The following is a 25,636-nucleotide window of genomic DNA, read 5'->3' as shown; positions in this document are numbered from 1 at the left end:
CATCACCCCAACAACTACGAGAGCCCTATATTCAAACAACATTACACACATTTCCTTGTCGGTCCCACTAAAACCGGATCTTCTATTTTCGCAACATACCTCATGAAATCCTCCATCCGCAACCCACGAGAATGGAATGGGGCCAAGAAGAATCTCTCGTGACTACAAAAGGCGGTTGAATTGAAAGTCGCTATCTCAAAAACAGAAGCGAAATTACATCGAGATATAGATCTATAGGGAATGCGAAAACTCCCATGGCAGACCAACCATCACTGTGGATAAATGTGAGTGGGATGAAACAAATGTGTCTTCGACGCGCCAACGTACGCCTTGCGTCATTAACAGCGCTCTCTCAGCACAACCTCAGATGTGTCGAGTCATATACAACTAATCTCCGATAGTCAGAAGTCGCTATGCTAGATATCGGCCTGCTACTATATTTGCTGCCGGGAAGATCTAAAGAAAATGACACCTACGAGGAAAAGAAGCAGAGCGCCTTGAGCGAGCTCTTCCTACAACATGTTATACCCGCTGATCTTACGGCTAATGGTAGCGATATGTGAACCCCTGTATGTGTAAATTGCAGACACTGGCGGTATTGTTAGTCAAATCCATACTCGGAAATGACCGAAGTCTTTTTTTTGGTTTCGTCTGTTATTTTCTATCGAGCTTATTATGAAGTGTACTCATGTTAGGATCAATGTGAGTTTCAATGATGATCCCAAGTCACAAATGGATCAAGTAACAGTTCAATTAGAAATTTATGTCCAGGAATTGAGGTTTCCTTCTGATAATTAGCATGTCTTCGTTCTTCGTCTCGTCAACCTAGAATATTAGATGGTACAGTAGAGACAGTGGTAAGAATATATTGACTGGTGGTGATATTGCTGGCGAACAATATGTTGGGCAGGTGTATGATAATCAGCAAACTAGAAATTCCTATAAATGCAGATATGGATTTCTGTAGCCGATATTCGATATTCGATATACCTTCACGTGACCGTCCTTATCGTAGAAATTTTTTGCGATAAAAGAACTTCCGTGCGAATATCTAGAGGGGCAGATCACAAACTTCATTTATAAAAGTCAAAAGTCATTTGATATTGTGTCAGTGCTCTAGGCTCAGCTGCTGTAGTCTAGATCTCACTATTTCCCGACCACTCTACATCTCCCAACCCGATATCACAGCCAGGTATCCATTCTATACTGCGGTTTTGGTTGTCGGAAACCAAGGAGTGCGTAAAATTTGTTACATCTTTGAACACATCACATTATGTCTGCATCGGAAGTGCTCCAAGCTCGCAATGAGACAACCACTAGGCTCTATGCAGACCCTCACAACCCCCACCTCCACCTTGAACGAGGCATTCAGTATGAAAAGTTGGGCTTCCCCGACCTCGCCTCTGCAGATTCATATCGTGCGCTAGCACTGCTAGAGTCGGTGGTTGACCCAGATGAGTGCGAGTTCCATGCCAGGCGGAAGATAGACCCTTCCCAGCAGGCTCCCAAAACGGTGGCGAATGAATCAGATGACGAAGACGAAGACAACAGCACTGTGCCTATCACCCAAGAGGAATATGACGCCATCATTGACCAGGTGTATGTCCTTCTAGTACGCAGTCTCGTCCGCTGCGGCTGCTACCGCGATGCATTCGAGTTCGGCGTGCGCGGGTTGGCCCTCCTCGAGAAGAGGTCTGCAACAGCCTCAGTAGCTGCTTTGAACGTGCAGATGGATCGTGTGAAGGAAATATACAAATATCGCACTGGCTCTGAAACAGAAAACATCGATCTGGACTCAATCGACCCCAGCGTCCTCCCTGCACAGGGCTTCGCCCGCCGTGTCCTCTATCCCTGGAACGGGCACGAGCCTGACCGCCGTTCACCGGAGACTCTCAAAATACTCAACGAGCGACTGGCGGTCATTGCGCCGAAATGTGAGGTCCGCGCAGTGGCCTTGCCAGTGCTGCATGCCTCGGCAGATGACGACTCGGCCGGCATGGACGTCTCCGTGCAGCTCGGCCTCTTCGCGAAAGAAGATATCGCTCCAGACGAAATCATCCTCCGCGAGTCTTCACTGCTCACAGCAACCAACCGTCTCCACGACGATCTCTGCGACGCATGCAACGCACCGCTCCCAGAACTATCCGCCGCCGAACCCCCCGTCGCCTGTGAGGGTGGCTGCGTAGATATCATCTTCTGTAGCCAGAAATGCCACGACACAGCGCAGGAGGTTTACCACGGCGCAATCTGCGGCCTTGAGGATGGCCTCGACTCTATCGGGAAGGATGTCCCCGACCCTAAGGATAAGGCTGATTACCTGTACCTTCTTCTGCTTGGCAGAGCCCTCGCCATGTCCGCCACACAGGACAAGCACCCGCTCGACCTGCCCGAAATGAAATACATCTGGGGCGATTTCCATGATCTCGATATTGAGTCTGTCTCCGCGGAAACAGAGATAACACCAACCACTGACGATACCGCCACCCTCCCCTTCTCCTTCCAGCTGAATGTCCTGCAGCCGGAGCGTTTCCTCGACGAAATGGGCCTAGATCCATACGTCGCGCTCTACCGCTACGATACCTGGGTTCTAAACACGCTCTTTGCTAAGTTCCGCGGCACGGCATCAGGCCGACTTTCGACTTGGGATGGAGGCCCGGAGCTGTGCGCTGTTCATCCACTGTGGTGCCTTGCGAACCATTCCTGTGATCCTAATGTGACCTGGGAATGGAGTAGCGAAATCAATTTCCGCGTGCGGAGAGACGATGAGACGGCTGTTTGGTCGCGTGGGCTTGAGATGAAAGAGCTAAGGCCTGGCGGTATTGCGAAGGATTCGGAGATCCTGAATCATTATTGCGATATTAGCTTGCCCGTTCAGAAGAGAAGGGAATGGGCTTCTGGGGCTTTGGGTGGGACTTGTTTGTGTGATAGGTGTGTTTGGGAGGCTGGGGAGGTGGAGTAGGTTTGTATTTATGGGTTGGTGTGGATCGCCTTGATAGATCACGATGAGATACCCGTTTGACTGCATTCAATGAGAAGATTTCCAATCAATGCCTCCTATAGATCAAACACTTATTACTGGAGTCATACAAGGTGCTCTATTTGAACATGTTTATTTGAACATTGAGGAAATGCAACCCTGAAGAATGACACCTTTTTAGTCTTCAACAGCATACTTCAGGAACGCAGTGACTTCGCGCCCCAGTTTTAACCAAACTTCTCATATTTGTATATGCACTTTATCTATATATCTCAGTCTTTTAATTCTATTCATGGGAGCGAAAGCGAACAGTCATTTTATCTCGTGTTTATAGAGAAGGAGGCTCGTAGATATATATGTAGGCAAACATAACCATAGTAAAAAGTAGGAAAAATTCATTCAATGTATATAAGCATGTTTAGTAACTAACTATTAGTTTGTCTTCGATCTAAAATATGGTACTGAGATTTAGACTTGATCAATCTACGAACTAGAATATTCCTTAGACTTGCGTGTGCGTGTAAATTTCCCGGGCATTAACTATCGCCCAGTCTCCTTCTTATACGTATTCGTTTTTTTATACTTATCTGTTCTATAAGATATTTATTTTGTTGGTATCATAACCGAAGAGATGTATGTTAATGGATATGATCATTGTGCTTTGTTTTTCATTCTCCTTTTTGTCCCTGCAGCTAGTTGAGATGGATGCTCATATAGGTATGGATACTTCTCCTTCAGGAATCCCAGAGCCACTAAGAGGACTATCCAGAAAGACAAGTACCATATTTGAGGCCTCATATATGTTACTATTGCTAAGATTCTAGGCAAAACTAGTCAGGACCAGCAATGATATTAGTCAGCGGTCGCTGACGACAACAGTCAGTCACCCGATGTGAATGGAGTCGATCATTTCTAAGAGCCATTTCCTCTGAGAGATTATTGTGTGGAAGAGAACACGCGTATGACAGCCTCCATCTACTCCGTACTCACCCCTCCTTTTGATCGACACAGCCGTGGATCCACTTCAGATGAGTGACCTTCAGAAATCATTTGCCAAGTCAAAACTGGCCAAATTTCCCCCCGAAGCACCAATGCCTGAGTCAATGAGCCACTCAGAGGATGCATGGGAGGATGGCTCTTCGGCTTCCTCGCTGTCGTCGACCGGGACGATGGTCCCGTCACCTACGCGACAGCTATTCGCCCGAACGGGACGACGGTTCGTTTACTTCTCCAATTTCCATAAGCTCAATTTAGGCTCAATTGCCTATTTGAATCATCCAATTGTCTAGGACTAGGCTAATATACGAAAACAGACAATCATCTCAAACCTCTTTGACATGGACAGACTTCTTTGACCAGGAACTATTTCTTCCGGAGGATGTTGATAATCTCCATATTTTACACCATGTCTATTTAACACCACCGATTGGATCAGGCCCGCTTTTTGTCATGCACCATGGGGCCGGTTCATCTGGACTTTCCTTCGCGACGTGCGCAGAAGAGATCCGGAAGATCCTCCCAAAGGCGGGGATCTTGTCCCTAGATGCTCGAAACCATGGCCGCACTGTCGTTACCACATTGGACAGTGAGATAGATGATGGAGCTCCTTCTACGGCGGCTGCAGCCCAGGCTGAGGCCTCGGGAAACGTTGAGCTCGACCTCAGTCTTGAGACCCTGAGCCGGGATCTAGTCCATGTGATCTACCAGACACAAGCTAGGATGGGTTGGGAGAACCTCCCTGATATCGTTCTGGTTGGACACAGTCTAGGCGGTGCGGTGATTACAGATGTCGCGAAGAGAGGAGAGCTGGGTCAGAAGCTATTGGCATACGCGGTGTTCGACGTAGTTGAAGGTACTCTTGTCTTGTTGGTTTATGTCTATCTGATACTGACACCCCCATTTGACAGGATCTGCAATGGATGCTCTCCAGAGCATGGAGAAATATCTTTCGACTCGTCCGACCCGATTTCCATCCCTGCTATCTGGAATTGAATGGCAGTATGTGTCCATCTCGACTGTCATTTCTTTACATTATCGCTAACGTTACAAGTACTCGCTCTCGCACAATCCGGAACACCACTTCCGCTCGCGCCTCGGTTCCCTCCCTCTTATATGAAGAAAGCGAGCCTAGCGACCCGTCCCGCCCTTGGGTTTGGCGCACTAACCTCTCCGCAACGAAACCTTTTTGGGAAAACTGGTTTGTTGGCTTGAGCAGAAAGTTTCTCGATGCAAGAGGTGGCAAGCTACTACTACTTGCTGGGACCGACAGATTGGATAAAGAGTTGATGATCGGACAGATGCAAGGTATGCGTTTCGAAAATCCCTGTCAGCCATGTATAATAATTCGGTATCATGCTCACTTCAATACCACAGGCAAATACCAGCTCCAGGTCTTCCCCGAAGCAGGCCACTTCGTCCATGAGGATCAGCCTGCAAAGACTGCGCAGATCTTAGCGGATTTTTACCGACGAAACGACCGGAGTGCATTGGTGCTTCCGCCCAAGGTGGCGGATATGCAGGCATCAGCGGCGATGAAGAAGGGAACTGGTGCTCCTGGTGGCTCAACAGCGCACCAGAAGTAGTATTTCATGATTTGTCCCAGTGCTTGAAATGAGATATGAATCCAATGAAAGGCTATTCATAGATGTAAACACATGCTTTCGAGCAATACATCTATAACGCTCTTTCTCCAATGCTATTAAGTCTACTCCGTACAGTTGATGAGGTTAAGCTACTCGCATGTAGGGAAATAAATTAGAAAACGTTTCATTCTCGAACGGGTGAAAAGATCATTTAGGACAACTAGCAGGCTAGCCTCCAGTTCGGAGCTCTATGCCACCCCATTGTGACAAACGTTAAAGTGAAAAAAGGAAAAACAAAAGCTGCCGGGCACAGAAAAAAGGTTCTTGCCTCTCGCTCGATAAACAGGGAGAATCAGGTTTTCGAGATTCCGAACGCCACCGGGATTCCATCACAAGTAATCATCATGCGAGGATCGTGAAAAAGGATGTGATAAAACAAGGAGAAGTAAGGGTATCCTGAGAGAGAAAAAAGAAAGAGAGCGCATGACGCCAAGAACAACGGATCTAGATGCCATTTTAAGGCAAATAGGCACCACCAGCAACCACCAGATTCATATTGGTGAACTTGACCCTGTAGACAGGAGACTTCTTAGTCGGGAAAGCGCTGATTTGGTCGGCGGTGACAACAACATCTTTTCCCTTCTTTTTCTTGGTCTGGCTTGTCGAGGGGTTTGCGGCTGCATCCAGTCTGGTTCCAGTGCCTGATTCATTGAGGATACGGCCACCCTGAGTGGTTTCCTGGGAACCAGCAACATCCCAGACTCGCACGGTTCCATCGGCTCCACCGGAGACCAACACTGTGGACTCCACACTCCAGCTGACAGACCAGATTCCACCTTTACCGTGGCCACGCATGCGCTTCAGCAGCCTACCAGGAGCTAGATCCCACAAGATGATGCAGCCCTGGTCGTCGGCGGATGCCAGAAGCTTTCCATCGCGGCTGCACTCCATCGCGGTGATACTACCAGTGTGGCCAGTAAACATGCGGACAGCATTACCAGTCGAGACAGCCCACATACGGACAGTGTGATCAGAGCTGGCGGTGAAAATGTATGCCGAGTTGGGGTGGAAGCAGACGACATCCACGTCCTGGTCATGACCGACAAAAATACGCTGCTGGCGGATTTGGTCACTCACCCACAAACGGGCGGTCCTATCAGATCCACCGGAGACAAAGTAGTGACCGAAGGGCCCCCAGCTTAGGTCCCAGACAGGGCGGTCGTGGCCCTTGTAGACGACCATACATTGCCAGCTATCAAGGGACCAAAGGCGAACTGTTTTGTCCATGGATGATGAAAGCAACCAGCGTGCATTGGTTGGAACCTTGTCATCCTCCGAAATGCCCTCGCGAGCAGTTGCGCAGGGCTGAAATGCAACAGCAGTGACGGGACCGGAATGACCGATAAGACGGCGCGAACTGGCAGGTGGTGAGTTATCAAACTCAGGGTCAGCAGCTTGAATGTTCGTGCCATCGAGGCTCCAAATCCGGATATACGACTGCTGGAATCCGACGGCAACAATCTGGCTGTCATCTGAAAAGTCCATGCAAGTGACTCTGTATATTTGTTAGTAAAGCTCTGTATTACGAAGATTGTCCAGATGAACATACCCATCATAAGTGTTGTGGAATGTGAACATGCACACACTAAGTCCAGGACCGACACCACCTGTGCGAGCCTTGATCTCGAACCGATCACGGTGTTCTATGACCTTCTTCACCTCAATTTGAACGTCACGAGCAGTGGACGGAGGGAAAGGAATATCTGCACGACTAGGTGCTTCGTCGTCATCTTCATTTTTAATCATTTGGTCGAACTCTTGAATGAGCGTGTTACGGCCAGCGACAGGAGGTTGTTTCGCATCTTCTTCGGCTAATTCAGCCCGCACATCCTCCTCTAGAAGCTGTTCCATAGGGAGTCTTCCGAGTTTCAGGCGAGGAAGTGTGCCGGCCATGGCCGGGTTGTCACCGGTGTAAGCCGAGCCGGGGTGGTGTCCCGGAATGCCTTCATCCTCAGCCGGGAAGGTCTGGTCTGCACCGATCTGGTTCAACATGGCAGCGAAACTGAATCGGTCATCTGCTGCTCGGTCCAAAGTCTTCACCGAGCAAAAGCTGCTGAGAATTGCGTTCATGACAGAACCCCCCTCCTTGTCCTTGCTCTCCAAAAACTGGAGAAGATTGGTGTAAGCAGGGTTGCTTAACACAACGCGGTATTTGTTGTTTCGATAAAGCTTAGCAACGGAGTTATCTTGCAGGTGCTCCGGTAAGCTGATAGGCTCGAAGTGGCGGACGTCATCGGTATGCTCGGGAAGGAACATGTTCTTGTTGGTTTCGAAGAATGACTTCGCATCCTGAGGATAGAAGGAAGTGACCATATTGAAAAAGGAATAGACGAACAGCGGCCATAGAACACGCCGAAGTTCAGGCTACGAGACAATTAGCATTGGCTTATCAAGTCACTCCTTGTCTGTCGCACCTTGTACAGATCAAGATTTTCCTCAACCCAATTCTTCAGTAAATCTAGTGATGCATTAGTTGCTATGTTGGGTCACCTGAATGGATATCTAGCTCACCAAAGCCTTGTCGAGTCTTGGGACGAGAATCTTCCCCCAGCTGAGGGAGCGGACGCCCATCAATCTCCTGGTTGGCAGATTCCATGCGCAACATTGCCTCTGTACGGCTGTAGCCCTTCTTGGCCAAATAATCAATAACCTAGAAAATACCGAAAGTTAGCGTACAATTCAAACCGAATATATTTGAGCAGAAAAAAAAAAAGGCAAGATAAGCAAGCGGTGCAGGAGGAGGGCTTAGTGAATAAACACACTGCCAGATCACGTTCACGTGCCTGCTCAGAAGTGAGGGCTTGTGAAGGCTTTGCGATGGGTGGACACGGCACATATTGTGCCGGAGTCATATCAGCCGCCACCGGCTCATGTCTTTTCTGGATCATCTGGGCCGGTAAGGTCGGTTGTGGGTACCGGCGAGGCTCGAAATCCTTGCCGTGAGTTTCCATAGCCAAGGCGGTTCTTGTGATGTTTTGCGAAAGCGGTGGGTTTGACGTGAAAGTGAAAGAAATTGATGGGTTGATGGGTTCCTAAAGACGGATAACCCGAATGAATGATAATACGAAAGTGTGAAGAATGGTTGGGTGAGAACCGCATGAAGCACATCATTGTTTGGCTCTGACTTGTGATGCCTTAGGTCGCTAGTCACAGACCTTGAGCACCGCTCATGAGTTGCAACGCGTAATACCAGCAGGCCAATAATGCCCTTCGGAGTCTGTGAGATGAACCATATTGTCGGCGTTGCAGATAAGCCCGCGCGGTCCTCTGCCATGGACTTCTGTCATCATCCATAGGTTGTAACGACTAATGAACAGCGTACTTGAGGACTCATGGCATTTTCAAAATCGTCGACGTTGATACAAAACGCTCCAGAGTCTCCGATTTGGATCCCTATCATCACTTTGATCCAGTAGAGTTGTGGCCAACTCAAGCTTCTCAAACTCGGCTGATCCCAAAACACACAGGATGGACACAACGTGCAAGGAATAATCATCGCAAAGGGACACAGGGACGGGAGGGAAACAAGACTTCTCAAACAATGCACAAATGAATCAGAAGGGTACCTACTATTTGGTTCAAATTCTGCTGTGACATAGCACCACTTGGTGGTGCACTGGGCCCTGGGGTGGGTGCGGAATGAACGGGGTTTCCAGGCAATGGCTGCTGGGAAGGCATCGCCATACCATTCCCATTGACACCTGGTCCCATACTGCCACTGCGTGGTCCAGGGCTTGGGGCTCCACCTTGTGCCGACATAGTTGACGATTAATTGACGACAGCTTCGAGACAGATTCTCAGATTGGGGTGGAGGATGGAAACTGAGCTGGGTTGCGTGCAATCGCGGGCAATTTATGATAGTGTTGGGCGGTCAGCTATCAGTTTTTTGCCTAATGTATGTAGCAAACAAAGGTGTTCAACAATAGAATAGTTAATGGGTTTGATATCTTGAATTTGATAGTTGCTACCTCACCGCCTATTAAGACCTCCCCAACTTCCGACACGTGATTCCAACTAACAGCTTCCTAAGCTCCATTCGTTCTACACTGGAAAAGCTAGTGGATTGATTCATACGCACCCAGCTATCTATCCTTTTCCTTTATACAAACCCTGACTAGTCACAATGAGTGAAGACGCACCCCCGCAAGAGCTACCTAGCTTTACCTCTGCCGATCGCATTCGACAGCTGAATGAGATGGATAAAGTACTACGAACATATAATTTATGCAGGAACCCTTTGCTGACTCTTCTTTTCTTTGTAAGGATGTTACCAAACTTCTTCATTCTGCTGGTCTCGCGATCCAAGCCTTGACCAATGCCAAACCAGGCCCCTCTTCTGTTGCACCAGATGGATCACTTGATTCGCACAAAACGCGATTCAAAGAAGCAAGTGCAAAATACTTCGCACTTCTCTCCTCAGCCGATGTATCCCTCCGCCGCCAGATCTACTCCTTAGAGGAATCATCCCTCGTAGGGCCCGAGAGGGCCTCGCGCGCAGGGGACGCAAAGGCTGGAGCCAGAAACGAAGGAGCCGCGGGAGCTAAATCGCGAGCTCCAAACTCACTGGATATAAGTCGGCTCAATAGCCGGAAGGATACAGTTGGAAAAGATAAGGAGGCTGAATTGTGGGCGGCCGCTCGTCAATTCGTTGAGCAGATGCAGAAGCCTTCCGAGACAAGCAAGAATTTTAGGTCAGCGAATGAACTAGATGATATGCAGGTGGATTGAGCGATGAGTTATCGATTCATTCGGTGCGATTGGTGGAGTTTGCTTCATATGTTCATGATACCCCGGGTTATCTCCTGCCACTGGCGTTTGAGATTACGAATACAATGAGTCCCATTGGAGAAGATACATACATTTACACCGTACCAAGTACATATGTAATCAACGCTAAGAACAAAGTGTGTATGGATCAGTGTTCGAGCATGTTCACAGAACTACGCTATGCAAAAAGAGATGAAACGACAGGTATAGTTCATCGGTCTAGCAGAGTAAGGAAAATATTACTTCTGCATGGACATGATCATTTCCCGCTGGGTTTCCCGGTCCCTATTCGCATCGGACAATGGGCCCAAGCCTAGGTTAATGTTAGCATATTGCAACGGCGGTGATACTTTGTGCATCCACTTACTTCGCAGCTCGCCAACGACATCCTTTGCCTTACCGAAGTAAACCTCCTCTGTGATATGAAAGTCTAGGTCAGTCCAAAATCCTCAAGTCGTTAAACGGTGACGAGAGAAATAAACGTACGTAGCAAATTCCGCATCTTCAGCTCCATATCCTCCACCAGCCTGCCCACATTGGCGACATGGCTAGCATCAGACTCTACAGGCAGATCAACTTCCACCTGGCGAGTCATGTTGCCGCTGAGGTCCATATCACCAAGAGCCTCAGTTTTGTTGGCCAGGTGGAGGATAACAGTACTAGTGAGTTTGTAATGGGACATGCGAGCGCGGTCGGTGGCCTCAAAAACGTGAATGCTGTCCCATTCGCCGGAGCTCTGGGAACCCGGTGTGACACCTAATCAAAAGAAACAGTTAGCCACGATCTAAGATATAGGAAGTTATCCGCAATATGTCCATAACGCACCCTTCTTCAATAGAATCACGCCGGCAAATCCATCATCCAAATCCCAGAAATAAACACTCCCTACGCCTCCCTCATAGTACAGCTCGCGGTAAACATCGAACGACTCGTTGGCGGCAACCTCTAGCTTGCGCACTCGCTCACTGGGCACGGTGCCATCCTCAAGTGGAGGATCAAACTCATTGCTCCATGGTGACCGGTAGCTATCGCCGTCGCGGTTGTAGTCGCAGAGCAGATAGTCGCGGTTGCTCTGCGGGCAGCGGCGAATCTCCAGGGGCTGATCAACGGAGGAGAGGAGATCTTCGGTGAGCTCGGGGACGATTGAGGTGATGGCTTGCAAGTTGGTCTTGGTGTCCCGTGGGTTCAGGCGCCGAAGGAGGTCGCTGCAGAAGGGGTGGTCAGCTCACTTGTCTCCGACTACACGGGGCGGGGTTGAGTCGGGGTGTGGGATTGTCATGGCGGGGTGTCATAGTTGAGGTGCAAAAGGGTCTATATGGCCATATTCATTGCGAGAGAGATTACTCACAGCGCGCTGTCAAATTGTGCATCAGCCATGGTTGCGAAGGTTGGTTGTATATCTGTTGCTCAACAGATGGCGGTGTTGATCTTGGGCGGATGAAGTGCGTGCACATTTTAGGCTGCTTGCGTGGCATTACACGACATCTATACCAATCGCAATACATCCACTTCTATTTGCATCCATAAAAAGACAAGAAAAAGTTAGACGAACGTAGAGCTAGTGATATCTGTATTCAAGCTTTGTTTTATTTGAGCATATTTAATTCTTCGAATACCCCGCTGTCTGCAAGATCTTACAAGGAAAAGAAAGATAGGCCATTGTCGGATTGTTGGATCTTCGGAGTTTTTAAAAGAAATTGAGAAAATCATTATCCTCGGATGTATTCAATGGGCTTTTCTGGAGGATATAGCTATTCTAGGCCCATCATTCGACTAAGTCTGTGAGTCTGGAATATCTTGAAGATCTTCGACAGGCGTGTCTAGAATGCAGGGAGTATAAAAGAGAATCAACAAGTTGATGATGTGAATAAAAACCTCTCTTAAGTAGAACCAGAAGAGAGGCTCATCTCCTCTTGCCACCACCCCGCAAAGATATTCAACCTCTCCGTCCTTACCTTAGCCATCTCCCTCCCCGTGGCAGTCTTCATCATCCCCTCCAGCTTAACCAACTTGTCCCCAAAATGCTCAATGGAATTATCCATCTCCCATTTCCCATCAACACAGTACTTCTGCCCTACAGCCCCAAGGAAAGTAAAACACCTGCCAATTCCAACCGCCCCGATTGCATCAAGTCGATCGGCGTCTTGGACAACCCCAAGCTCGACAAACCCATCTTCATCAATCATCCTCCGGATCAACGCCGGATCTTTGCATTCAGTCGTATAAGAAACATGTGATACGATGGTCTGCACCCGGGATGCGAGTTCTGGTGTCGCACCCCGCGCAAGGAGCGCGTGCTGCACCATCGTCGTTGGGTCGAGTTCTTGACTTCCAGGAGCTGCGTCCATTTTGGATAGGTACTTTCTGTCACCGATGTCATGCAACAGTGCTGCGAGCTTGACGACTGCCCCGTTGTATTGCGTTGTCGGGTGCAGTGTCCGCTCTGCTTCCAGGATCTTGTTGGCGAGCGCTCCCACTCTGTGAACGTGTGCTGGGTTATGCGATGGGTCATGGCCTGACATGCAGTCAGTCACGAAAGCGGACATTTCGTTGAAGAGCGTTTGGAATTCTTCACTGGTATCATCCATTGTTGATGATTTTGATCCGGTTGTTGTGGGGTTGGCTATTTTTGGTTGGTTCGGACTGAATGGTACCCAAGACCTATGCCAACGGTGCAGATTTGATTTTATTACCGGGATGACTATTGGTTCTTATGTTCCTAGGCAATAGCACTATATTTTGAAGAAAATACCGAATTATCCCCGCAGTAAACAAATTTGGCGGTGAATGACACTCGTCTCGTTTTATATACACGTATAGTGCAAACCATACAAACAAAACATGATCACCTGACTACGCGACGCGACGCCAGACGATTGCACATACGGAGTGCAAGTGCAATGCCTTTCAACTATCCACGCGATGTCGACAGATTCCGAGTCAGATTACTTCGATGATGATGACTTCGTAGTCCCTGGAACCCCTGATGAGCCCTCCCGTCCCGCAAAGCGCCGCCGCATTCGAAATCGCGGGGAAGAGCGCGAAGATCAAGATGACGATTCCTCGATCGACTCGTTCTTTGATATGGGTGATGACGAGTTACCCCCCGGGCGCCGAGAATCACCTCATCAGGATCGCTCCAAAATTAAGAGCTGTGTACTGAAGCAACCCAGTGTTCAAAATGACATGTTTGTCACGCAACTCACGCAACCCTCCTCAAGTCCGGAACGAATACGGGGTGCACGGTGGCAGAAGCCTACAGTGAAGCCCCCTCCGCCAAAATTTGAAACTAGAGGACAAGATGGTAGTGGTGGACAGGAGAATCATCCCCATGATGATGAAGAGCTGCTGGCCGCTCTCGCAGCTTCCTTAGATTCATTTGAGGAGGAGAAAACAACCAGAGCGGTATACCAACCCTCGAATTTGTCAAGCAATACTGTTTCGAAAAAGATTGTCCTGCCAGAAAAGACAGATACGCATCTATCGGCGGATGTGCCGTTTGAGCTGGAGGACATACCGGAAGGTGCATTCGATTCTTCGCCATCATTGTCACCAGTAGCACGATCAGCCCAGCCTGCAGGTCCACAATTTAGTCAATCCCGAGGCCCAATTAGAGGACCTCATCTCAGACAGACCACATTATTCGGTATCGCCACTTCAAACCGTGGGGCTTTGGAACCGCGCCAACAAGATTGGGGCCCGTCAGAGAAGACTGAACCACCGACCCAACACAAACTTGTCAAAGATGCTTTGGATACATGGGTCTACCCTACGAACTTGGGCAAAACCAGAGACTACCAGTTCAACATCACTCAGGCAGGCCTGTTTCATAATCTACTCGTGGCCTTGCCAACAGGGTTGGGAAAAACATTCATAGCGGCTACAATTATGCTCAACTGGTTTCGCTGGACGAAAGATTCGCAAATTATTTTTGTAGCACCAACGAAACCCTTGGTTTCGCAGCAGGTATCGGCCTGTTTGGATATTGCCGGAATTCCACGCTCGGAGTCGACCATGCTCACGGGAGGGGCATCACCGGGTATTCGCGCCGAAGAGTGGAAATCAAAGCGGGTGTTTTTCATGACACCCCAAACACTGATCAATGACCTAAAGACCGGAATCGCCGATCCCAAGCGAATTGTGTTGTTAGTCGTCGATGAAGCTCATCGCGCGACTGGTGCGTATGCATATGTGGAGGTAGTCAAATTCCTTCGGCGCTTCAACAACAGTTTCCGCGTGCTCGCACTCACAGCAACGCCGGGATCAACAGTCGAATCGGTACAGTCGGTTATCGACGGCCTGGACATAGCACGTGTCGAAATCCGTACAGAGAACTCGATCGACATTCGCGACTATGTTCACGCTCGTAATATCGAAATCGAAACATTTGAGAATTCAGATGAAATGATTTTCTGTATGGATCTCCTATCTGTGGCCCTGCAGCCTTTGCTTGACCAACTCCGGACTCTCAATGCCTACTGGGGACGTGACCCTTTGGGGCTGACTGCGTACGGTCTTACAGTGGCGAGGCAACAATGGATGCAGTCCGACGCTGGCCGGAATGCCAATTTCGGCTTGAAAGGCAAAGTCAACTCCATTTTCACTGTTCTTGCTAGCTTGGCCCACGGTATCGATCTCCTCAAGTACCATGGCATCGTGCCATTCTATCGCAATGTCATCCATTTCAAATCAAGCTCCGAGGGACAGAAAGGCGGAGGTGGTAAATACCAAAAGCAAGTTGTACAACATGATAGTTTCAAGAAACTACTCAGCCATCTTGAACCATGGAGTAAGAATCCAGAGTTCATTGGGCATCCGAAATTAGAATATCTCAAGTCAGTGATTTTGAATCACTTCATGGACAGGGGTGAAGGGAAAGAGTTGCCTGACGGCACTAGTCAGCCCGCGACTCGTGTCATGATCTTTGTGCATTTCCGTGACAGTGCTGAAGAGGTCACGAGAGTGCTCAAAAGATATGAGCCTATGATTCGTCCTCATGTTTTCGTGGGTCAATCAAGCGCCAAAGGCTCTGAAGGTATGGACCAGAAGACACAACTCAGAACCATCGAGGATTTCAAGAAGGGTACATACAACACGATCGTTGCTACCTCCATCGGCGAGGAAGGATTGGATATTGGAGAGGTCGATCTGATCGTGTGTTATGACTCGTCAGCGTCGCCAATTCGCATGCTGCAGCGCATGGGTCGAACTGGCCGTAAGCGGGCCGGTAACATCACTCTGCTATTGATGAAAGGCAAAGAAGAAGACTCCTATATCAAGGCCAAAGATAACTACGAGAGGATGCAGCAAATGATTGCCAGTGGCTCCAGGTTCAAGTTTCACGACGATCGTTCTGCACGCATCTTACCCGCGGGCATTCGTCCAGTTCCCGATAAACGACATATCGACATACCCCCAGAGAACTCGCAACAAGAACTGCTGGAACCGAAACGCAAAGGGCGAGCACCGAAGCGACCTGCCAAGGTGTTCCACATGCCCGATGATGTGGAGACAGGGTTCACTCGAGCCTCAAATTTGGCTGGCGACAAGCCCCAGAAGAAGAAGGCCACTGTAACCAAAAAGGCAGCCACCCCCAAAAAGAGACCCCGGGCCCCCACACCCGAGCCTGTAGATGTTCCGTCGCTGGAGGACGTTGTTCTTAGCACGAGTGAGCAAAATGATCTTGAGCATCATTATCAAAACATCGGTGCTACTTCTCCGCAATTCATCCGATTCCCTCGCAACGACGCCTTTCCACGTTTGCAACGCATTGAAAGACCCACAAAGGATGTGAAGCATGGGTCTCTCACGCGACGCATGGTAAAAGCCTTACAGAAGATGCACGAGGCCGGCCCTGACTGTGATCGTCGATTCAAAGAGATTTTGGCCCGCGAACCGCCTTCGCCAGACGAATCCAGTCAGACGCTTCAGAGGGATTCAGCCAAGAAGCCTGGGCGGAACCCAAACCCTTTGAAAACACCGTCTAAAAATACTGCTCAACGAGCTTCCATCAAGGCCACTCTCACCCCCGCTGGCGGGGAGGTTGTTTCTTTGCTGTCTCCAGATCGTGAACCCAATCAGAAGAACGACCCCTTTACCTTCATGGATGATGACGATGGCTCGGATTTTGAGTTGATGGATGCCAGTCTTTTGTTTAGTAGTGGGTCTAAATCGAAGAGTCGGAGACAGAACAGACCAATTATTGAAGATAGTGACGAGTGATGAAATAGAGGCAGGCGTTGATGTTATTTGGATATAGAAAGATCCTTGCCTCATTCGAACGTAGGAATGCTATTGGATACAGTTGATCATATTCATTTCCATAACTAGACCTACATGGGTACGTACAATACTGAACTTTATCGTCTTCATTTTGTTCGTCACAGAAAAAGGGACGAAAAGGATGGTAACTTGGAATAGATTGTATTTTTTTGGGGCTTCGCAGCTATCTGTTTCTTGGTGATTGTATTCCATTCTAGCTTGGGGCTTGTTGAAAGAGTGCATACCACTCCCGCTGCCTTCAAAAAAAAAAAAAAAAAAAAGACCAACCTGGCTGTAAATCATCACCGAGTCTCCCGTCTATCAGAACATAAGAACGTTCGGGGCTGGGGTCTGGGTCATTGGGTATTTGTGTGTTTGTGAACGATATCAAACGTGTAGTGTCAATCCGAGAGCAAAGAAATCAGAAAGCCGAAAACAACCCACCTCGAGAGAAAGATATATAATATGGGTTTATGCAAGTGTTTAGTATGTTGAAAGCCAACGCGAACGAAAACCGAAAAAGGAGAAAGGAGGAAAGAAGAAGCACCAGACTCCAGTTGCGATCAGCGACGCCGCGCGAGCACAACTTCTAAATCAATGTAAAGAGTGGAGAGCAAAGGAAAACCAGACAAAAAAGAGTCAATCAGACGCGGTCACGAGCAAAGTCAAGGACCTCGCAATCATTCTCAAAGAAACCGTCGTCGGCTTTCAGCGGAGCGGAGTGTCTCTTCTTGCGGCGGGTGGTGATAACAACTTCCTCCACGTTGCCGGTGCTGTTTCCAAGTGTGATGAGGTTTTCTATATCACCGCCAGCCCCAAGCGAATGTCCATGGATGACAGCGTTTTCATCTTCGTCATCGCCGTGGTCATCGCTGGAGCTGTTGAATGACCTCAAGTGCACTTTGATCAGCGGTATATCATTGCCAAAGACCCATTGTCCACTCGGCTCACTTGCATCGCTGCCTGAGGAGAAGACACTCAAACTGACACGCTGGTCCGTGTGGAACGGCTGGTATGGGGTGTTTGTCTCGATCTCAGCCTGCGAGAGAGGCTGGCAAAACGATCTCGCAGCACTAGATGGTTGATAGCTGACCGAAGCTAGAACAATAGAGGCATGAACTACTACTTCTGGATCAAAGGTAGACAAAGGAGCCGGTCCGCAAGGACCCTGAAGATTATCAGGCAGTTTGACCTGGGACTCCTTACCGCCAACAATAGAGTGAGGCTGCCTGCTCTTGTGGCCGGGTACAGTAGCACGCTTGAGGCGGTACATCTTGAAGTACCCGGCATCCAGAACACCCAAGAATATAAGGCCCTTGTTGCAAATCCACGTCACCCGAGAAGGTGCAGGATCTCGAGCTAGCCCCGGCAAGTGGAGACGGTTCTCTCCGGCATGGCGCAGAGTATTGACAGTGCCCGTTGCGGCGCCCATTGACTTGCTTAGACCTGCGGCGACAACCTTCCCGCTCTTCACACTGGCAGCAGAAGGTAATGCAAATCCACTCATATTGGGAAATGCAGCGCCCGTGGACGGGACACGACCACGGACAGCGGAGAAGAATGGCTGCGTTTTACCGCCAACCAACTTCATGGCCGCTGACAATGGGTTACCACCGGAAGCTTGACTGGTCATCTCATCTGCCATGGGATCGGTAGCCGGTGGCTTATTTGCAGTAGACTTTGCACGGCGGAATGGGGGCCACTGAAATGCGCTTCGGGGTAGATCGAAAACGTGGACGGTGCCTTTACGTGTAATCACGGCCAATCTATCACCCACCGGTGCCGTCCAAATCACATCAACGATACTCGATGTAGTCAACCGTGCGTATCTAGCAATCTGGCGCACATTGGGATTCTGTCCCGTCTGGTCATCAGCCATAAAAGCCATGGACCGGCAGTGCTTGAGTTGCATGAGATCCCACACGTATTGCACATCGCCTTTCTTACTCGCTGTGAACAACATCAAGCCGTTCGGAGAAAGAGACAAGAAGCTGCAACCATTAGGAACCTGAAATGTCGACACTGGGTGGATAAATGCATTTCGGATATCTGTGCCGTCTTCGAATCGTCTTAGGTCGATTATGGATACGGTGTCAGGCTCTGTTGCTGATGTTTGTGTATCCTGAGCATGGGTTGGAGGGAATAATCCATACCCCTGTGTCTGGAAGTCCAATCCCTGAGGTGGCCGACGTGGAGAGCTGCCGGATGGTTGCTGGGTGTTCCAATAATTGTTCCAGGCCTGCATTCCCTGATCACCCATCCAGCGGGCACCTCTGACGAGTTCTTGGGCAACGCCTCTGGCCATTTTGTCGAAGAAACTTTCCCCTTCTCCTACGTCTGTCGCACACGACACCGAAGGGACAGCAGGAGGACTGCGAGTTTCAATGCCCGGAACCTTGCCGATGATTAAACTCGAAGGTACAGTGCCCTGGATCGATCCTCTGTAGGCCGAGGATGGGGGAGCGAATGCAAGCCACCTTCCTTGTACAGCTAAGATGGGCCTTTCCAGGGTAGAGGAACCCTGGGGAGAGTCGGTGCGAGTCCCCTCTGGATCAGTTGTAGAACTTGAAGAGGTTGAGTAACGACGGGTTTCTTTGGATTGAACTCCAGTCCATGTCTTACCCAGGCACTGGTATGCAGTTGTTTCCGGGGATAGGATATGTCTATAAACATAAACTTCCCCGCTGACGCCGGATGCCAAGATAATGTAAGCACCAGTTGTGAAGATCTTTAATTTTCCCACAGGCGAGGGTGCAAAGGATGGGAGGCCGGGAAGATTTTCTAGGCATGGCACAGGCTTACTTGCAAACAGGGTGCAGACATGTTCGCTAGTCCGGAAAGAGTAAATCTCAACTCGGGTTTGGTAGAACTGGATGTCGTCTCGCGAGCGCTTGTCGTAAGAGTGACCGCGAATAGTCGAAGGGGGAATTTCATTTGCGTCCGATGTTGCAGACGAGACTCGGCCTTCCTCATCGTGCGGCGGCAACGGCCCATGAATAATGACAGCCACATGCGGCCGAGAGGATGCAAAGGGATCACTAGATGGGTAGCCAGGCAAGAGTTTGGCCTCAATTACACGGCCATTTAATCCAGTGATCTGCCCCACGAGCCGAGTTTGGCGATCTTCGATGGCGAGGATCTCCACGGCACCATCGATCCCAACCAGTAAGACGTTCATTCCTGTCCGCGAGCCTTTAGATGACAAGCTAGGCAGTGTATCAAAGCCACAGAATGAATAGTTTCCCTCGGCGGGGGACCGATTCTGAGTTGGAATAATCTCAATGTCCGGTGCTCCGAAGAAATGTGCCTGGGGAAGATGTGGGGGAGGCGCGTGATTGCTCATTGGGCTCCCGTAAGAGTGACTCTTTCTTCTGTCTATAGACTGTTGCCTCGAGTATAGACCACTTCGATAGGCATTACCATAGCTAGATGGTAAAGTTCGAGTCTGAGGAGATGCCGAGGAAGGATGGCTGAAGCCACTCCTTTCTTGAATTGTTGGAAAGTTCAAGGGTGATGTACTAGGTAGTGATGCACTTGGTATATCCCCATCCATAAGATCGGTGGGGGGGCTCTTTCCATAAGGCACCGATTGCGCCCACGTATCGGTGCGGCTAGTGAGATCGTCACCTGCTGGCTCATCGAGGGAACCGAGGACATCCAGAACAGGCGACGTGATAGATGGGTTTACATGACGTTCAATAAAGGGTTCAGGGTCTGGGCAGGAGAGAGGCTCCTCTGGTAGTGGGTCATATGGTTGGATGCTATCCGTGGAATCTGGTGTTAATGGCACTCATTCATCAGAAAACCAGGCAATCACCGGTGGACACATACATATCATCCGGTGGGGTTTCAGTTGCAGCCCTGGCCACCTTGTTCTTCTTGCCCTTCTTCTTTTTGCCTTTCGCGCTTGGTTCATGCTCTGGTATGGTCCGATGCTGGTCCGGGGCGAAGGGGCTATCGTCTTCGGGCAAACGGCTGTGCTGGCGGATGATATCGTCAGGTGCCGCCGGGAGCATTCAAATAGATGATGCCTCAGTGAGAGGCGATAAAGAAGCAACAGAACGAAGCCGCTCTCAGTACCTTATTTGTGGTCTGAGAACGGATATGCAGGATCCTTCTGTTCAAGATCCTAACTGGGAACCGGGAGCTTGGGAGGTATGACTAAAGAGGAGGATAACTTTCATAGAATCAATCAAGTGATCAAACATCACAACGACCTAAAGGCACTGGGGACGCGTACCTGTTTTGACAGTATCCTTAAAAACAAGGGAGTTGTGGTGAACGTAGACACCACTAACAGCGTATCTAGAGCGGAGATCACCCTAGACACGCGGGGAAGCTTTGCTAAATAAGTATAACACAGCAACAGCTTGAGATAGTTCAAGCTGGTGTAGAAAAATGTAATCCAAAATGACTTGCATACACAAGTTCCAAGGTCGAAGTCCGAAGTTGAGTCAAGGAAGAAGGATGATGTTATGGTTCGCGATAAGAAGAAGAGGGGGGAGCTGACCCCAGGTCACCAGCCAGGTACGGGGCTATTAGGGTGTAATAGGGGGGCCTGAGTCAGAGCACGGAATAACCCTCTGACGGTGTCATTCCTAATGAAAGTATGATCGGATTCTCGGTCTTTACTCTCCTTTGTCTGTCTTTGTTTCTATCACCAATCTTGACTATGACTGACTATACAATGCACCTTGTGGCCTACACGAACAAGACGCATATGAGGGGAAACTTGTCAAACTATGCAAACACCGATAAGGCTCTTAGTCATCTCTTGCGTCATGGATTGCTTGCTGCAAACGTCCCCTTGCTTTGACATGGTACTGCATGGTTGAAGTCAACAGCCGAGTCCATCCGTGTCCTTGCTGGTCATTCTTGACAATTCCTTGTTTGTTTATTCAATAAAGTTCACCTGTTGAAGGAGTGGCTGGCGTCATCGTTGGCTCCAGCCAGAGGTCACAGGGCATTTGCGGCATGGCCAAAGATGACGACTTGTCTGGGCTTTGACAGCAAATGCTGTTTGAGCTAGGAAATTTGAGCTCTTTCGTTAGGGCTACGTGGTAATTCGGTTCATATATATTTACATATATATGGCCGCTTTATCCTCCACTATTCTTGCGGGCCATGTTCAGTATATCCAGCCTGAAAGTGTTTGTAAGGCGGTCAATGTAACAAAATTAATTAACTTGAGACGTGTTTTGATAGCCACTGAGCTTCGAAATGGTTGATGGTACAGAATGTTGTCACAGAGGGTTGCCCTCTCTCCTGATATGATATCCAGGGTCGCTTAGGTCTTCTTCTTATTGGCCGCGGCCTTAGCCTTGGCTGCCTTCTTCTTGTTGCTATTGATCATGACAATTCCGATAAAGGTGCCTACCACAGCAGAAGCCAAGAGTGTGAGGATGACGGGGATGCGGATGGCCCAAACACGAGGCGGGAAGATGTCGTGGAGCGGGTGGCCGGGGTCGACGAAGGGCTGTGGAACAAAAATGAGTATAGAAAAGTAAATATTATCATAAATTAGCATACCATCAACAGGGTCCACGCGGTGTAGTAGAGAAAGATCGCAGTCGCGACCAGAAGCATGACGGATCCCACGAGTTGGCCCAGCTAAAGCACAGTCAGTGGGGTATGTCCATTGGATAAGACTAGATAATTTACCATTCTGATAAAGAGCGGCACTGTTAAAAGAAAAGAAATATGAAGGAACGTGGATGAATCCTGGGCTGGACAGAACTACCAGGAATCTCAGGAGCTCCCGTTATTCGAAGTTGGCCTCTGGTCACGTGCACCGCGCTAGAGCTTTCTCCTGCTGCGTCCTTGAATCATCTTGTAACCTCAGTCCGGCTGAGATTCACAACCACCGTTCCTCCGGTGTACATCAAACTTTCTAGCTACCCCGGAGGCCTCTCTACTCATTGAAGATGTCCGATTTGGATGTTCTCCAGTCTGCGGTGCGCGTGCCCACGCCTCCACCTGGCGCGTCGTACTCGCCAGCCGCAGCCTCTCGAAAACGCTCACCTCCATCTCGTTCCCCTCCTCCAAATCGTCGCCGATCCCCTCCCGGTGATTCCCTTCGAGATGGTCCCGATGTTCCCAAAGCCGATGCAGAATATGCCGACGACAGAGAACGGCAACTCACTGAACGTGTTCGCGAACATGAGAAGCGCGAAGCAGCGCGCAAGCCGATGACCGAGGAACAAAAGCAGGCTTCGGCAAAGGCAGAGTACGAAAAGCTGCTCACCATGCGATCTGGTGGCACTTACATCCCTCCGGCCCGGCTCCGTGCGTTACAGGCGCAAATTACGGATAAAACGAGCAAGGAATATCAGCGCATGGCATGGGAAGCCTTGAAGAAGTCGATCAATGGTCTTATCAACAAAATTAACGTTTCCAACATCAAGTTCATTGTTCCAGAGCTATTTGCGGAAAATCTTGTAAGAGGCCGAGGATTGTTCTGTCGGTCGATCATGAAGGCGCAGGCGGCCAGTTTGCCCTTCACTCCAATTTACGCAGCGATGGCATCTATCGTCAACACCAAGCTTCCGCAGGTTGGCGATTTGTTGCTTGCCCGATTGATTGTTCAATTCCGCAAGGCCTTCAAGCGAAATGACAAGGCAGTCTGCATTTCCTCTACGACTTTCATCGCGCACCTCTGCAATCAACAAGTTGCCCACGAGATGTTGGCAGCTCAGATCCTGTTGCTTCTTTTGCATAAGCCAACGGACGACAGCGTGGAGATTGCTGTGGGTCTCACTCGTGAAGTCGGTCAGCATCTGGAGGAAATGAACGCTCCTATCGCACTTGCCGTATTCGACCAATTCCGAAACATTTTACACGAGGCCGATATTGATAAGCGTGTGCAATATATGATCGAAGTGCTCTTTCAGGTGCGCAAGGATCGGTACAAGGACAACCCAGCAATCAAGGAGGAGTTGGACCTAGTGGAAGAGGAAGATCAGATCACACACCGTGCCGGCTTGGATGACGAGCTGGAAACTCAAGACACTCTCAACATCTTCAAGTACGATGCGGAGTGGGAGGAACACGAGGAGGCCTATAAGAAATTGAAGGCCGAGATTCTGGGCGAGGATAGTGACGAGGAAAATGAGGACAGGTCAGATGAGAGCGAAGAAGAAGAATCCGATACGGAAGAAGTACAGATGGATATTAAGGATCAGAGTAATACTGATCTAGTCAACCTTCGACGAACAATCTACCTCACAATCATGTCCAGCATTGATTTCGAAGAATGTTGCCACAAGCTGATGAAGATCAACCTGCCGGCCGGGTTGGAGCATGAACTTCCATCCATGATCATTGAATGTTGTTCTCAGGAGCGGACATACTCCAAGTTCTATGGCCTGATCGGAGAACGATTCGCCAAGATCAACCGACTTTGGTCAGATCTGTTTGAGGCGGCCTTTGCCAAGTACTACGATACCATCCATCGTTACGAAACAAACAAACTACGCAACATTGCCCAGTTCTTCGGCCACCTCATCAGCAACGATGCGATTGGCTGGCATGTCTTATCTGTGGTTCATCTTAACGAAGAGGAGACCACATCCAGCAGCCGTATCTTTATCAAAATCCTATTCCAAAACCTCGCCGAGAACCTTGGTCTGCCTGGACTTCAGGCCCGCTTTAGGGATGATATACTGCGGCCGAGCTTTGAGGGTCTCTTCCCGACGGACAACCCACGTCACACTAGGTTCTCTGTCAACTACTTCACTAGTATCGGTATGGGTGTATTGACAGAGGACATGCGTGAGAACCTGAAAACCATTCCCCGTCCTACCGTGCCCGCTTTGCCTACGCGAGCCGCCTCTCGAAGCCCCTCGCACACCCCATCTGATCGATCTCGTTCGTCTCGTTCGTCTCGTTCGATGTGCTCAACGTGCACTGGATCTCCTCACTCCCGCCGTTCCCGGTCACCTTCGTACTCCCGCTCTCCTTCTAGGGACCGCGGCCGTTCCTATTCTCGTTCCCTCACTCCCTCTTCCCGGGGTCACAGCTACACACCTTCACGCTCTCGGTCCCCAGTACATCGCCGTCGTGACGCATCAGACAGTCGGTCTCCAGTCCGTCGCCGTCGTGACGCATCAGACAGTCGGTCCCCAGTCCGTCGCCGTCGTGACGTATCAGACAGTCGCTCCCGGGCCCCCGCAGGACGATCCCGATCCCGATCCATTTCCCGTACACCGGCCAAGCGTAGTCGAGCACGTTCCCGCTCCTACTCGCGAAGCCCAAGTCACAGTCCCTATCGATCTCGTCGCTCAGTTACTCGGTCTGTCACACCGCCGCGCCGAGGCCAAAGCCCTCCTAGCCGGAGAAATCGCAGCTACTCCAGATCAGTTTCCCGGTCTGCCAACACCCGTACCTCTTCGTGAGCCGGTTTCCCGAGGTTCAAACCGAGATTCGTCCGAATCCGTGTCACCCTTCATATCATTTTCATTGTAGATCTTCCCACTAGATCAAAACGAGTCAGCCTAGTGGGGGTCTATGATCAACTTTCATTGCGATGGCTCAGGGTCGTGGAAGAGAAATCCATAATCCACGAAAGGCCTATATCTCAATATGTAATAGAGAGCCTTTTAACAAGAAATTGCAAATTAGCTTCTCGGCATTTTCCCACAGAACAGGTCACTAATTCGGTTTTCTATATCGTGTCGTAAATCAAACTGCCCGAGCGCATCAATATTCCACCTTGCAGGAATTGCCGGATTTTGCTAAAACGCATGCACCCCGCATAGTTTCGATCCCCCATTAGGAACCCAAAAACTATGGCAAAAATGGTTCGAGTCTGAAAGGAAACCAATCGCCTATGATAATGTGTAATGAAAGGAGGTTTAACAATCGTATCAAAGGACTGGACAAGGGCCTGGCAAGAGGGTAGGGCTAGGACCAAGGTCTGGTAGGTTGAGTTCTGAATGCTAAAGATGAGTTTATCAGCGAGAAGATCATATGGCTATAGTATGAAGCCAGG

General features: G+C 49.5%; 11 protein-coding genes across 11 annotated transcripts; 6 read left to right on the top strand and 5 right to left on the bottom strand.

Moving 5' to 3' along the window:
* Positions 1-254: 254 nt before the first annotated feature.
* Positions 255-563, top strand: N7518_008177 (uncharacterized protein; the record flags this gene model as incomplete). Its single annotated transcript, XM_057189104.1, has 2 exons — positions 255-284; positions 402-563. The coding sequence occupies 2 exons, from the start codon at positions 255-257 to the stop codon at positions 561-563; spliced, it is 192 nt and encodes a 63-aa protein (XP_057040807.1).
* A 710-nt stretch (positions 564-1,273) lies between these two features.
* N7518_008176 (putative MYND domain protein) lies at positions 1,274-2,959 on the top strand (the record flags this gene model as incomplete). Its single annotated transcript, XM_057189103.1, has 1 exon — positions 1,274-2,959. The coding sequence occupies one exon, from the start codon at positions 1,274-1,276 to the stop codon at positions 2,957-2,959; it is 1,686 nt and encodes a 561-aa protein (XP_057040806.1).
* A 1,109-nt stretch (positions 2,960-4,068) lies between these two features.
* Positions 4,069-5,559, top strand: ppe1 (putative ribosomal protein/carboxylic ester hydrolase (Ppe1); the record flags this gene model as incomplete). The annotated part of the gene is made up of 5 exons (XM_057189102.1): positions 4,069-4,193; positions 4,291-4,829; positions 4,885-4,975; positions 5,028-5,281; positions 5,351-5,559. The coding sequence occupies 5 exons, from the start codon at positions 4,069-4,071 to the stop codon at positions 5,557-5,559; spliced, it is 1,218 nt and encodes a 405-aa protein (XP_057040805.1).
* A 516-nt stretch (positions 5,560-6,075) lies between these two features.
* On the bottom strand, positions 6,076-8,570 carry N7518_008174 (putative transcription initiation factor TFIID subunit; the record flags this gene model as incomplete). The annotated part of the gene is made up of 5 exons (XM_057189101.1): positions 6,076-7,114; positions 7,169-7,983; positions 8,034-8,077; positions 8,131-8,269; positions 8,382-8,570. The coding sequence occupies 5 exons, from the start codon at positions 8,568-8,570 to the stop codon at positions 6,076-6,078; spliced, it is 2,226 nt and encodes a 741-aa protein (XP_057040804.1).
* A 1,172-nt stretch (positions 8,571-9,742) lies between these two features.
* On the top strand, positions 9,743-10,347 carry N7518_008173 (mediator of RNA polymerase II transcription subunit 11; the record flags this gene model as incomplete). The annotated part of the gene is made up of 2 exons (XM_057189100.1): positions 9,743-9,823; positions 9,883-10,347. The coding sequence occupies 2 exons, from the start codon at positions 9,743-9,745 to the stop codon at positions 10,345-10,347; spliced, it is 546 nt and encodes a 181-aa protein (XP_057040803.1).
* Positions 10,348-10,625: 278 nt separating this feature from the next.
* Positions 10,626-11,787, bottom strand: cap2 (F-actin-capping protein subunit beta; the record flags this gene model as incomplete). The annotated part of the gene is made up of 5 exons (XM_057189099.1): positions 11,735-11,787; positions 11,212-11,591; positions 10,873-11,142; positions 10,754-10,801; positions 10,626-10,699 (listed from the first exon to the last, which is right to left on the bottom strand). The coding sequence occupies exons 1-5, from the start codon at positions 11,761-11,763 to the stop codon at positions 10,626-10,628; spliced, it is 801 nt and encodes a 266-aa protein (XP_057040802.1). The 5' UTR covers positions 11,764-11,787.
* A 479-nt stretch (positions 11,788-12,266) lies between these two features.
* N7518_008171 (HD domain-containing protein) lies at positions 12,267-12,974 on the bottom strand (the record flags this gene model as incomplete). The annotated part of the gene is made up of 1 exon (XM_057189098.1): positions 12,267-12,974. One exon carries the CDS (start codon positions 12,972-12,974, stop codon positions 12,267-12,269), a length of 708 nt encoding a protein of 235 aa, XP_057040801.1.
* Positions 12,975-13,308: 334 nt separating this feature from the next.
* On the top strand, positions 13,309-16,608 carry mph1 (3'-5' DNA helicase; the record flags this gene model as incomplete). The annotated part of the gene is made up of 1 exon (XM_057189097.1): positions 13,309-16,608. One exon carries the CDS (start codon positions 13,309-13,311, stop codon positions 16,606-16,608), a length of 3,300 nt encoding a protein of 1,099 aa, XP_057040800.1.
* A 682-nt stretch (positions 16,609-17,290) lies between these two features.
* N7518_008169 (uncharacterized protein) lies at positions 17,291-20,663 on the bottom strand (the record flags this gene model as incomplete). The annotated part of the gene is made up of 2 exons (XM_057189096.1): positions 17,291-20,408; positions 20,479-20,663. 2 exons carry the CDS (start codon positions 20,661-20,663, stop codon positions 17,291-17,293), a joined length of 3,303 nt encoding a protein of 1,100 aa, XP_057040799.1.
* Positions 20,664-21,934: 1,271 nt separating this feature from the next.
* Positions 21,935-22,311, bottom strand: N7518_008168 (dolichol phosphate-mannose biosynthesis regulatory protein; the record flags this gene model as incomplete). Its single annotated transcript, XM_057189095.1, has 3 exons — positions 21,935-22,123; positions 22,177-22,257; positions 22,309-22,311. 3 exons carry the CDS (start codon positions 22,309-22,311, stop codon positions 21,935-21,937), a joined length of 273 nt encoding a protein of 90 aa, XP_057040798.1.
* A 260-nt stretch (positions 22,312-22,571) lies between these two features.
* Positions 22,572-25,110, top strand: N7518_008167 (pre-mRNA-splicing factor CWC22; the record flags this gene model as incomplete). Its single annotated transcript, XM_057189094.1, has 2 exons — positions 22,572-24,513; positions 24,611-25,110. 2 exons carry the CDS (start codon positions 22,572-22,574, stop codon positions 25,108-25,110), a joined length of 2,442 nt encoding a protein of 813 aa, XP_057040797.1.
* Positions 25,111-25,636: the final 526 nt, after the last annotated feature.

This window comes from Penicillium psychrosexuale, assembly GCF_028828465.1.
Source record: "Penicillium psychrosexuale strain IBT 29551 chromosome Unknown utg000004l, whole genome shotgun sequence".
NCBI lineage: Eukaryota > Fungi > Ascomycota > Eurotiomycetes > Eurotiales > Aspergillaceae > Penicillium > Penicillium psychrosexuale.
The sequence above is the reverse complement of the archived record's forward strand: the minus strand, read 5'-3'. Positions and strand labels throughout refer to the sequence as shown.